We start from the raw sequence: 13,305 nt of genomic DNA, 5'->3' as shown, positions 1-13,305 counted from the left end.
GTCGACCCTGCCTTGCCCAGCGCGCCCTTTACAAACAGCGGCTGTCGCAGCGGGTGCCTGGTGGCTCAGGCTCGCCTGCGCTCGCAATTCCCGTCGCTCCCGAGGCCGTGCGTGCCTGAGGTGATTCCCTGTCCCCAGCGCTGAGGCGGGAGCAGCGCACCCGCCCGTCCGTACGCGCGACTGCGCTCGCAGCGTGTCCCGAGGCTGTCGACGCCATTTCCTGAGGGAGGAAAGTGCCGATCCCGATCCTGGTCCCGGTCACGTACCCGGTCTTTGCGGTGGGCGGTGTGCACCTGGACGGGGCGCCGGGAGAGGGCCGTCCGTGCCGTGGGCGTGTAGCAGTCGCTGGAAGTCGCTTCTCTTTGGTATCGCTTTTCCTCTAGGAGCGAGAAAGATGGATGACGCCGCTGGAGATTTGAAGCAGGCACTCCCAAACGTGTGTGACAGTGCTCAGATCCATGTGGAAGTTCACCAGAAGTCGAACAGGTCTCTGATCAGAGCGTTGCTTGCTGCCACTTGTGCCCGTTTCCTCTCGGCCTCATTCTATGCGCCTCCAAGAGCCCGCAGGACCCAGCTCTGCCTTCTCTGTGCTCTCCCGGAGTTTCCTCACCTGTGCCTCTTCCTAAGTTTGAACAAATACACTTCTCTCAGTTGCACCTTGTGGGTCATGTCACCCAGTCTCAGAAGTTGTTGGCCACGTTCGGGGTTTGCCCCAGTTTATCCTTGTCTCTTTTGTGTTGGTGCTCACAACTGCTCACATGTGCAGTGCTCCAGATGAGGTCTTACAAAGCCAGCAGATGGAAACAGCTGCTCTCCCTAACATCTGCAGTCTTGGTAGCACAGCCTCAAATAATGTTGCCCTCATTTGTAGCAGGGGCACACTGCTGACTTATTGCCAACCAGTACCCCAGGCCCTTTTCTGCAAAATTGCATGTCATCCAGTTGGACTCTGATCTGTTCTGCTATCTGGGCAGTGGATGGAGAGCTGAGATTTCGTGTTTACCTTTGTTGAAAGTCAAAAGCTTCCAGTCCAACCATACTGCCAACCTGCAGAGGTCCCTCTGAACAGCAGCCCCGCCCTCCAGAATCCTGACAGTTCTCCCTGCTTTGGTGTTTATCCATAAACTTGATGCCGTTGCTTTTCATTCCATTGTCAAGGATGCAAAAACAGTGCTGGTCCCAATGCTAACAGCAGCACACCGCCTTTCCCCACCCAAGTTACTCACACCTCTGCTTAATCTTTGTACTAACCACAGCCCTCTGAGCTGGACAGTCCAACCCTTGTTGTCCATTTATCCAGTTCTTATCTTACCAGTTTGGATATCTGAAGGATATGGGAGGGCATGTCTGAGGTCTGTCGGATCCTACTACAATGCATCTTTCATATTTCTATTTCTCTAAAGTATCTAGTCTTATTTGCAAAGCCATTATTTAAAGCTTGTTTCTTGTTCCATTTCTCTCTCAACAATGTCCTATTCCATGGCATTTCTAAGTCAGCATTTCTTATCTCGAAGTTTGCATACGTATGCATACTAAATGAACCTTCTGTCAGGCTTTGATATTCTCTACAAATCCATTTCTCACAGAGGTGTTAGGAAAATCAGGGTGTAAAATATTCACTGTGCTATTTTTGGCAGTCTTAACAGAGAACTGAGAATTTGCACTGGTTATAGGTGACTGAAATTGCAAAATTAAGTTAAATCTTCAAATGGTATTTCTTTTCCTGTCGTTTTTGTCTCTTCTGGAATTCTCCTTATATTATGTCCCCATCCTGATGTTTCAGCTCTCCTGAAAGTATAACTGGGCTTCCAAGCTGAGCTTACCAAATTCTGTCTGTAGCTTGACTCTGAGTCTTTCTGGGTTTCCTACTAAACCACAGATTGCATAACTGCTTTCCATTCTTGAAGTCTTCTAGCTATCTCATTCAGTATCCCCTGATATGACCCCAAACAGACAAATAATATTATTTGGATTATGTCTTTTAATGCACAAATTAAAAACAACTGTCAAGCTTGTTACTTTTGCAGTCAGACTGAATCTGACAGGTCATTTTTTCCTGTAGAATGCTGAGGAGGGTTGAGTGGGTTTGGGGTTTTTTTGTGTTGGTTGTTTTTTTAGGATTGGGGGTTTTTTGGTTGGTTGGGTTTTTTAGTGTGTGTGAGATGGAAGCTGTTTTCCATTAAGGCCTCACATATGAAATACTGCATAATGCACACTAATTTGAATTTCCTTATAAATGTCAATGGCATAAAGTAATGGTGTTCCTTTTTTGTTAGTGTGGCCAAGAAAGAAGATATTAGGATGAGTGTCTTAAAGCTGTTGAACAGACACAACATCGTGTTTGGTGATTACAAGTGGACAGAGTTTGACGACGCTTTCCTTAACAACAACGTGCAGTCTGTGTCGATTGTGGATACAGAGCTGAAACTGAAGGACAGACAGGTATTCCCGGTCAAGAATGTGCAGCTCTGTTTAACATGGCCCTGAACGAGTTGTAGGTAGACTGGTGGTACCCTAAGGGTATAATCAAGACAATGTCCATAGGATGATAGATTATCTCTTCTTAGGCTGACTAGTATAACTAGGAAAATGTGGCTAATTTTTTTTTACTGCTTAGTAAGGTCTGAAACAGAGGTAGTAGGCTTCAGAGATAAATGCTGGCTGAGAACTGTAACTTTCTTTTGTTCAACTAGCTTTGAATGAGAAATATGACGCATAACAAATCTTTTTTATGTTCATTCTAGCCTATTGACCTGAGCATAAGCAGTCTTTCTCTTCATATTTTTCATCTGAATGAAGAAGGACCAACCTCTGAAAACCTGGAAGAGGAGAATGAGGAAATCACTGCAGCTCACCACTGGGTGCTACCAGCAGGTATCTGTGTGACGTTTCTGGAAGCTCTAGAGCAAAAAGGAAAATATTGCAAAGGCTAGAAGTGTTTATAGTTACCTGTTAAAGGTGCTATTTGTATTTACTGTTTGTCTATAGGACAAGTATATTTGGACTTTTTTCTTAATGGAACAAATATATTTGGACATTTTCCTTTGTGGTTTTGACTGAACTGCTGCAGGTGATTCCAAAACACATAGTTTATTTCTGTAATACTTGTGGATGTGTGGAAATAACTGGTCTTGTGGTCTAAAGTATATAGTCATAATCAGAAGCATGCAAGTTTTTAACACTGGTGGTTGCATTCCAAGTTCTATTTAACTTGAAGACCCACAAGAAACTCATCACTTTAAATATTCATTTTCCAGAGCCCACTGCTGGCTTCCAGCCCCCAAGACAGTATTGCTCTTATACATGAAATAGACAAGCAAAGTAAAGAGATCTAGTCCTTGTCTTGTGGAGAGAAAAAATAAGGCTTTCCTCTGTGATAGGGCCAGAGCTGCCTGTTACTGTCTTGTGCTTGGGGAAGTTGGATTCACTGTCTGGAAGGAGAAGCACAGGTGTGAGCTTTAGCTCAGAGAGACAGTAATTTTGGAATATTTCCTATTCTTTCTGTGTTGTGAAATGCCTAACTATCCATTACATTTGTTTTCAGGAAGAATTAAATCTGATACATTGACATTATTGTCACAATTTTGTGGTTTATAGTTGTTCAATCTTTTTTGCTTTTCTTTGCTGAGAGTTAGAAGCCAACAGCTAGGAATGATTGATACTCAAATGACAACTTTAGTTTTTTATGCATTATTCAGCTACATGGTTTTTTTGGTCCCCTTGATCTTGATTAAAAAAAAAAAAGGCAAACTTGAATGATAAAATTTGCCTTAGAACCCTCCTCCTAGCGCAAGTTTCCATTGCTCCTGTGGTGAAATGTAAGTTTATACTCTACTGAGGATGGATGGAATGATATTTTTCATTTTATGTTAAGAAATTAATATTAGTTTCTCATTGCAATTATTGGAGGAAATAGAAGCTGGGAAACTGCTGAATTTGTCTGTTAGAAAGTGGGGTTTGCATTTTGAGAAAAATGACTTTTTTTTCCCCGCAGATGCTTGACTTGCTTTCATATATCTGTTCTTAATTCTTCATTTTAATTGAACATCATTTGAAAATTGTTTTGTGCTGCAATGATGAGTTACAAGTTTCCAGACTGATTTATCCTAAACAGGTATATAATATATTGCTTTTTCAGCTGAATTCCATGGCCTTTGGGAAAGTCTTATCTATGACACTGAAGTAAAATCAAATGTAAGTTCAAAATGAATAACAATTAAGATTGCTTGAGGAGAAGTAAGTAAGACCGGAAGTTAAGCCTGTTTGAAGTTTGCTGCATCCTGTGGAGGTATGGGTGCAGGCTGGGCAGAAGGGAATGGGAGTTTAACTTTGTTTCTGGCTGCAGCTAATCAGCTAATGGGCTTGGCAGTAGTGTTGGCCAATACTGTTATTGTTCGTGCAAATACATATTCAATGATTTGACCAGAGCTGAGTGCCCTGCCACCTGAATGCTGGCAAGACATTGAAAAGAAACAAAATACTTCCATGGGGTCATTTTCTAGCTTGAAGATCCTGTGCATTCATCAGAGGTTGTGATGATAACTGCCAGAGCTTGTAGAACAGTAATACCATAATCTGCAAATTAGTAATTGTGATGCAAGTAAAACCCACAAATAGTTCAATTCAGCTTCTAACTGAAGTTCTTGGACACAAATTATTAATTCATTAGCTTATTTGTAATACCATAGATACACTATTCTCACCTAAGTCTTTATAACCAAATATAGAAAAGCAAAACATTCCAGTGATTGTACTTCTTAATTTATAAGGTAAATATCAATTAATATATCCACATTTGTCTAATTTATGGAATAGCTTTCAAAGTCATCTGTGAAATGACAAGACTATTTAGACTTCGTGGTGTACTAAATAACAGCAAGCTGATCACTGGTGTGTGGAACTGTATAAAGGTTGGAAGAAATGGTTGCTTTTAATGGCTAAAACTAGAACTACTACTGTAAAATTGTGATGAATCTTCATTCTTTAAACCATGGAAATGCCTGAGCATGGTTGGGTTCTACGGGCTCTGAAATGGTTGCTGTGAATTTTCAAAATAGCACAGTGTTGATAGAATTTTGGAAAATATGTGGATTAAGTTCAGTTGTTTTTGCTGTTGTGTGATTACTCCACCTTGAGCATGAGATATTGCAGGGGCACCATTGTATTGTCCCATCAACACGTTACAGGTAAGAGCAACAGAAGACAATGTGGTATCAGGTGTTATTATAGGTAAAAGTCATTATAGATTCACACCTGAAGTTCATATTCATTTTATTGAAAGAGTTGTCTACTTCCTAATTCTAGATAATTCTAAAATGAAACTGCAGTATTTTTCAGAGCAAGCATTCCAGGAAATACGTGCAACTTCCCTTATTTGGAAGAATGAATTAATCTACAAATTCCTTGCAATAGCTGATACAAATGCTTCAGTAAAAACAAAATAAATGTGACCGGAAATTCTTTGTTTGGTGGTCTAACTACAACAAATTGAACGAATGTATGGCTGTAGAACATCTAAACAGGGCCCAGAGTTTGAGTGTTTGACTCTGTGCTTAGGCAGCTTGTGTTTTATAGACACATAGTACATGGGACAATGAGAAATGAAATCAATTTCCCTTCCCTAAAGCATTTAATTTATTCATTTAAAAGTTCTGGAGCTCCATTTGTGTCAGGTACATGCTGTTCTTATTCTTAGAACAGGACAGAAATTAATTCCCATCCTTTGCAGAAATAAATTTGCCTATGACTAAAAGACAAGAGCTCTTTTTTTTCTTGTTGTTATGAATACACAATAAACATCATTAGAGATTGATTCTATTTGTCGTTGTATTTGCTCTTATGTCTAATTTGTGTCTTTCTATTTGTCCTCTTCATTTAGTTACTCGATTATGTGACTACAACATTATTATTTTCTGAGAAAAATGTTGACAGCAACCTGATATCATGGAACAGAGTTGTTTTGCTGCATGGTAAAAATGATCTGTTTTAAACCAAGTAGATTCATTGGCTGTCTGTTTATACTTTCCTTCTGGAAGGACTGGTACTGCAGTCCTATGTAGTGTAATGAGATGATACAAGAGCAGCACCTCAATAGTACAGATTTGGATGAAATGTAATGTCAGAGTCAAATCCATGTTCTCTTGTACTGTGTTTTGCATGAATTTAAATTCTAAAATTTACAGTGCAGTGACAACTGTGGATTTCTTAATTTTAATTTTTGATTGATATTGTTGCATTTTTACATAATGAACAAAAATAATGCAGATACTGAAGATATTAGGAGGTATATATTAGTTTTATTTCTGTCACAGTACTAAATATTTTGTTAGTTATAGCTTTATAAAAATTTTGGGGAAACTGGGAAAACAGTCTGTGTTGTGTTGTTGACACTGTGTTCTGTTGCCAACTCTTGCTAGTTTAGTTACTGTTATTTCAGTGAAGCTCAAATCTTCAATCAGTCCTAGCTTACTGTGAAGGTTATACCACAAACGTGATTAGCATCAAGTGAATCCGTTTTCTTGCAAAATGCATCATGTACTGATTTTGTCATCAAGACTGCTATTCAAAAAATAAAGGTCGTAGTGGAAATATTTGTTGATTGCACTTAAGTTACAACTGTCAATTTAGAACCTTCAGGATGATTTGTTTGAAAGACTTTATTTCACACTCATGGTCTGGTAACTGTGCTTATACTTGCCTCTTTGGAGGAAATCTTTGTGGTTCTTCCATGGGGTATTAAGTCAGATCCAAAAGGTTTGTCCCAGAGTATAGTACCCAAGATGATCTGGGTTGCCCCAAGGAAGAAATTTCTGGGAAAGTGGACAGCTGATGAAACTGGTCATGATATGTTTCTGTTTTCCATGTTAGAGGAGTGTGTTTCAGGAAGATACAAGTTTGAGCACAGCACTGATTATAGAGAATGCAGATGAGCATTAGGCCTTCTGGGTGGTACACTTTGCTTCTGTGGCTGTTGAGTGTTTTAACTTTATGGTGTCTGCATACAAAAGGTTACACTAATTATACTAATAATCGAAAAGTATATAAAATCAAACATTAGCTCTAGGATTATAGTCAAGTAAACAAATTTCTCAAAATACTCTGGTCTACACAGTCATTATCAGCTGTGTTTTTACTTTACAAGTAGTGCTGTAATGAAATAGAGTAGTTAAAAATCTGTTAGATGTTGTAAACAATCTAATGCAGACTCCATGTAACGTATGGATCTGATTTCAAACCAGGCCCTCCTGGAACTGGGAAAACTTCTCTCTGTAAAGCATTGGCTCAGAAACTGACAATTCGACTGTCATACAGGTGATTTATTTTTTTTGGAAATTTTTCACTTTAGCTTAGTATACTTAGTTGTTCTTTTTCACTGGCACAAGTTTATTTCGTATTTGATTTCAGGTAACTTGTACCTAGTGCTAATGTGTCTTCTTTTTTGTAGTGCACCAGGCTAGCAATAAAATTGATCTGCTATACTGATTAGGACATTTTAAGGCCTTGTAAAATGTATAATTATTTATGCCCAGGTGTAAAAGACATTCCAGTGGCAGTAGAGTAATTTTTGCTCACTTTGTACATCAATGAATATTAAAGGGCGAAGGATTGAGGAGTATTTTGAGTTTTTTATCTTCATGTTTGATAGAGCCTGGTTTTAATAGGTAGTGATTTTTTAAACTAATTTCTTTCATACTTGGATTGTCTGAATGCCACAATCTGCAGAGGTCAGTTTGTGTATCAGACAGGTAATAAGAAATAGCCTAAAAACTCACAGCAACTTAACAAATTTATATAAAAAAATAAATGTTATATAAAATACAAGGTGTAGAATAAATAATGTGTAATTATTGACATGATCTGACTCTAGCCCAAACTGAATGTATGAAATCACAGGCTGTATAATGTGTGATTGAGATACTTTGTCACTTCCTGCTATACAGAAGAAAATCTTACACGAAGAGAAGAATGTGGCAATTGTGGTAAGAGTTACCCTGTTCTAATGAAGAAATTCTATTAGCAGTTTAATATGCAGAATTTTAGTGACATTTTCAGCAACATGAAAAGTTCCAGCAACAAAAATAGTATCGATAAAACATGTATTATATTTTGAAATGTAGGTAATTTAAAGTGCTAATTCACAGAATTCCAGGGTCAGAATGTCAGGAATGAGACTTAAAGAAGTTAATGATGTCACTGATTTTTATTTAGAATGGAGCTGATACTTCTTTTTCTCTTCATACTTTAGGTATAGGTATGGACAGTTAATTGAGATAAACAGCCATAGCCTTTTCTCTAAATGGTTTTCTGAGGTATGTATTGATGTACCTAATAAAATAAACTTTGTATTTTAGAAATAACACTAATTATTCTTTTGAACTTTTATTGTAAGTATGTGCACCAGAGATTTCTCAGAATAACTGATGTGTTTGAGAATGCTTAAAGAGAAGTTTTATTGGAAAGTTGTTTTAAAAACCAGGCATTTATGCGTTTAAATATGATAAGCCTTAGAAAGTTGTGTTATAAGGAAGTAGCTAACATATGCATATGGTGTCTTTCTAGAGTGGCAAGCTTGTAACCAAGATGTTCCAGAAGATCCAACAGTTAGTTGATGACAGAGATGCTCTTGTATTTGTACTGATTGATGAGGTATGATCCAATGACATTGATGTACATAAAATGTAGAAGAAAGGAAATTGATGGGAGGGAGCTGCAATAGTGCTCATTCATAAAGAACAATAAAAGCAAATTTATGCTATTTCATAAGCTACATAATTGTGCAAATGAGTGAACTTTAGTCTTATTTACTGCAGATTTGAGAGGTTTGGAAAGAACATAGTATGACTTAGCAGGCAAATTCCAGCTGAAAATGAACTGAAACCTTTCTTGGTGGAATTTCCCTTGCTGCTATGTTAACAAGTGGAATATTGTTTTAAACTTCAAAGTAGCCCAGATTTGTATTATTTGCATTTGTTGTAAAGCTCTAAAAAACATGAATATGGTTCAGTTCATTGTCATTAGATTTTCTTCAAACTTGCCTACAAAATCAACTTAGTAAGTATGTACCTTGTTAGCTTTATCATATTGGAGTTCCTGTGGAGAAACTCACTCTAAATTCAACCTATTCATAATTCTGGTGGCGTGTCCCATTCCTCCACCTCCAAAATTTAAAATGAAAACCAGCCTCCTTTCTGCTGTCTAAACAGGAATTTCCCTCACTACACTTTGCTTTCTTGACATGCCTTTCTTTCTCTTTGGAAATTCCTACCTAACAAAAGATTTTGAAGAAATTTTTGATAGTAGGCACAGGAATCTGAGGGTATATTGCATGGGTTACTTGTTTGCTGCCAGAACTCCAAAAGTGCAATCTTTTTGGGTGTTTTAGTGTTTGGTGATTTTGTTGTTGTTGTTTTGGTTGATTGTTTTGGGGTTTTGTAGGTGGAAAGCCTCACAGCAGCCCGCAGTGCCTTCAAGGCAGGCACAGAGCCTTCAGATGCTATTCGTGTGGTCAATGCTGTACTGACACAAATAGATCAGATTAAAAGGTATTGTTTGTATATTATTGCAACAGCGAAAGGTAATTGACAGTTTCAGTATCTCTATTCCTGCTAAATTTCAATTCCTACTTGGAATACTAAACCAGATTAGTTAGTGAACTATTCTTTGTTAATGATGCTAATTTTGAAAAGAAATAGGAGTAATCCAACAGAATATTTTGCATATACCTGGGTGGACAATCAGGTCTATGCTTCCCCTAAAGGCAGGGGGAGAAAAAGTCCAGGTCATCATGATGTCTGCTTGGAGAATGGACATCAACATTGAAATGGAAAACGTTGATTAAAGATTCAAATTTACAATTCTTTTCATAATCTTTTTTGTGTGTGTCAGAAGCTATGCCAGTAGGTTCTGGATAGTTAACATATATCACTTCTGAAATAGAAACAGAGGAACTATGGACACTTGAGAAACAGCTGAAGGAAAGTGACTGTGCATTGAAATAGTCTGGTGATACCTGGCCAAGAGCTTCAGATCATTTAATTAATTCTAGATTGGCAAGAATTATGTGGCAGCTTATTGCATAAAATTATTTGAACCATAGGAAGGAACATCTCAACTTCCCAGTCACGAAAAGAGATAAATCTTTTACATGTGACCTAAAAATCTGTTTTTGTCTTGAAGGTACCCCAATGTAGTTATCCTGACTACTTCAAATATTACAGAGAAAATTGACATGGCCTTTATAGACAGGGCTGATATAAAACAATACATTGGACCTCCATCTACCGCAGCAATATTTAGAATATATCTTTCTTGCCTGGAAGAACTGATGAAGGTAATACTTGAAAGCAAAACTTGAAAGCAAGATGTCATACTTTAGTAAATTTTAAATTTTAATCATACTTCCTAAGTAACAAAATTGCATAAATTTCATTCCTTTTCTGTATTTCCCCTCTTACTGTAGAACTTAATTTTGAATGCATTTATTTCTCATACAACAGAGTGTAATTCTCTTTTCTAGTGTCAAATAATATATCCTCGACAGCAGCTTCTGACACTCAGAGAGCTTGAGATGATCGGCTTCGTAGAAAATAATGTGTCAAGGTTAAGCCTTGTACTAAAGGAAATCTCAAGGTAAGATTCTGAAATCCTACTTTTTTCATACATATATACTGAGTTAATGAATGATGTGTAAAAGTAACCGAATTTCCTAACAGCTGGAGATCTGAAACAACTCCAATTTTTTTTCTGTTTGGGATAGTGCAAAAACCTTCAGGGGACAAAAAGTGGAGGCAATCACAATTTGCTAACATTTCTTAGTCTCAGATATGACTTGACCTAGTACTGCTTCTAGTTTGTGCTCTACCATTTGAAGTCCTCTTGAAAAGTTGCTGGCTGGATTAGCCTTAGGTTTCAGTGGATGTTGGGAATTGTAATGCACTTCAGTAAAAATAGCTTGAGCCTTAGGTCCTGCTAAGAAAGTGTCTTGGCATCTGCTAGATCAGTATTTAGCATGGAAGTATAAGTAGACAGAAACAAGGGAAAAGGAGTAAATTGTAAATGGACATTTTTGTGATTTGCTGAGGATGCTGGTAGAGGAAATGGTCTTTCACTGCAGCTAACAATAAAAATTATATTTACAATACCAAGCAATGTTTTTTTCTGAAGTGCTGGTTCCTATGAAACAAAATAATATCCATAAAGTCTGGAAAGTGTGCTTTCTTTCTGTTCATGAAGTATGCAGTCTTAACCAGTGAGGAGTGAAATAAAAGCAAGTAAGTTTTTCTAGGCACGGAGGTTTGCATTTTACATACTCAGAGTGGGGCTTGGAGATGATGCAAACATACCCCAAGTGGATGAGGTGAAGGAAACTGTGTGTAAATGGTGGGTAGAAGGAGACAGGCAGTACCCATAAGGTCCAGCATTCAAACCAGTTTTTTTCCCAGTCCTTCCAAAAGTGGTTGTATCTGTACCACACTGTACAGTAGTGGTAGACATCCCCACTAATTCATGAGATTGGCAAAACGATGTGGAGGGCCTGATGTAAGCATTGGCAGGCAGCTGTGCCTGTGCTGTTGCTGTGTAGCTTTCCAAAAGCAGAATTTGTCTGTTCACTCCTTGCTCCTGCTAAAAGAGCTGCAACTGACCTGTTGAATTATCATGTGAGGTTCTTTTAGAGGAACTTAATGGAGAAACCCAGGAAAAGGAAAGGCCTTATTTTAAGGGTGGATATTTAGCATTTAAGCAGCACTTGTCTCTGTTTTACCATAGGAAAAGTGAAGGTCTTGGTGGCCGGGTCCTGAGAAAGCTTCCTTTCCTAGCACATGCACTCTATCTTCAAGTAAGTTTACTATATTCAAGTGAGTTTATTCTGTTCATTGTATTTTGAATTGGGTTTGAGACAGGCAGGAAGACATCTGAACACTGCCTGAAGTGAAAAATTGATGCAAACCTCCCTTTTAATCTAAATTGCACTTGATTCTGCAGCTTTGTAGACTGAAACAATTATGTGCTGCCCATAATTTAGAATGGGATTGAAGACAGGTGGGATTGACCTGAGCACTCTACTTTTAATTAAATTAATGGACATTAATATTGGTGCTCTTATAATTCCTTGATGGAAAAAATCCCAAACCTCTACCATTTTATAAGTAATAATTTGTTAGAAACCTTTTTCTAAGCAAATATACGGTATTGTGACTGAAGACTTCGCACAGTTCGACTTTGACTTTGCTGTGCTAGCTGATTTTAAATAAACTTACAGTTTAGTTTATAGCATTTTTCAATTTTTGTAACATGGAATTCAAATATTTCTCTTTTAAATACTGTGATTTGTTTGTAAAGTACTAGGTCTGCCTATTGCTGTGGTGTGTCTAACAAAGTGTTCTCTTATTTTCAGTCCCCCAGTGTTACAATGACAACGTTTCTTCAGGCCCTTTCACTTGCAGTAGACAAACAATTTGAAGAAAAAAGGAATCTTGCAGACTGTGTGTGATACTCAGCTGTTTTTTAGTTGACTGAATTGTTATATTTTTCGTAAAAGTTGTGCTACTTTTATGGATTTGTAAAATAAAATGTCAGCCCCTTAAAAAACCTAGAATACCTTGTCTGGTTTTTCAAAATACTCATTAATAAACAACTAAGGAAGTTCACAGCATATTTTTGGAAACCTTTATTTCAAATGTCAGTAAAAGGATTGTGAAAGGTTTTTGTTTTAAGTCAGTTTCCATCTTTTTGCCATTACTAAAGTGGGCAGGCTTCTGTTCACTGTTTCTTAATCACAAACTTTCTATCCATGCATCTGAAATAACAGGCATGAAACTGTGAAGAATTCAAAGTGCTCAGTGACAGACTAAATCTGTCATACTGATGTCTCTTTATCTTGAAATTTAATATTGATTGTTATGGGTTTTACGTACATCGGATTCAAAAATTGAAAATCAGGAGATCACGTAATTGTATTTTGTAAAATTTGGGGGGTTCCCATCACAATTTCACATCATGTTTTTGAAATTATGTGAACCAGAGACGACCATCTTTTCTCCATGAAGTATAACTAAAATGTTTTTATCCTTAAATGCAAATTTGGTTTGGTTTTGTTTTATAAAAAAGATGAACAGGGGCTTTTTTACAGGAGTGTGTAGGACAAGGGGGAGCAATTTTAAACTGAAAGAGGGTTGGTTTACATTAGATATTTGAAAGGAATTTTTTGCTGTGAGGGTGGTGAGGCACTGGCACAGTTGCCCAGAGAAGCTGTGGATCTCGATCCCTGGAAGTGTTTAAGGCCAGGGTGGATGGGTCTCTAAAGAA

General features: G+C 37.7%; 1 protein-coding gene across 3 annotated transcripts; it reads left to right on the top strand.

Annotated features, from left to right (window-relative positions):
• Positions 1-3: 3 nt before the first annotated feature.
• On the top strand, positions 4-12,642 carry TRIP13 (thyroid hormone receptor interactor 13). 3 transcript variants are annotated; one of them, XM_066190023.1, is made up of 14 exons: positions 4-120; positions 384-486; positions 2,277-2,442; positions 2,745-2,874; positions 4,139-4,194; positions 5,879-5,969; positions 7,239-7,311; positions 8,246-8,309; positions 8,560-8,646; positions 9,436-9,542; positions 10,177-10,330; positions 10,517-10,629; positions 11,767-11,836; positions 12,395-12,642. In XM_066190023.1, exons 2-14 carry the CDS (start codon positions 395-397, stop codon positions 12,488-12,490), a joined length of 1,299 nt encoding a protein of 432 aa, XP_066046120.1. In that variant the 5' UTR covers positions 4-120; positions 384-394; the 3' UTR covers positions 12,491-12,642. The 3 variants fall into 3 exon arrangements, with proteins under 3 accessions (XP_066046120.1, XP_066046140.1, XP_066046130.1); XM_066190033.1 differs by lacking the exon at positions 4-120 and adding an exon at positions 269-278; XM_066190043.1 differs by lacking the exon at positions 4-120 and having other exon boundaries at positions 130-486.
• The last annotated feature ends 663 nt before the right edge of the window (positions 12,643-13,305 follow it).

The sequence above is a fragment of the Chamaea fasciata genome, unplaced genomic scaffold (genome assembly GCF_029207755.1).
Source record: "Chamaea fasciata isolate MVZ Bird 193981 ecotype frontalis unplaced genomic scaffold, bChaFas1.0.hap1 SCAF_1, whole genome shotgun sequence".
NCBI lineage: Eukaryota > Metazoa > Chordata > Aves > Passeriformes > Sylviidae > Chamaea > Chamaea fasciata.
The sequence above is the reverse complement of the archived record's forward strand: the minus strand, read 5'-3'. Positions and strand labels throughout refer to the sequence as shown.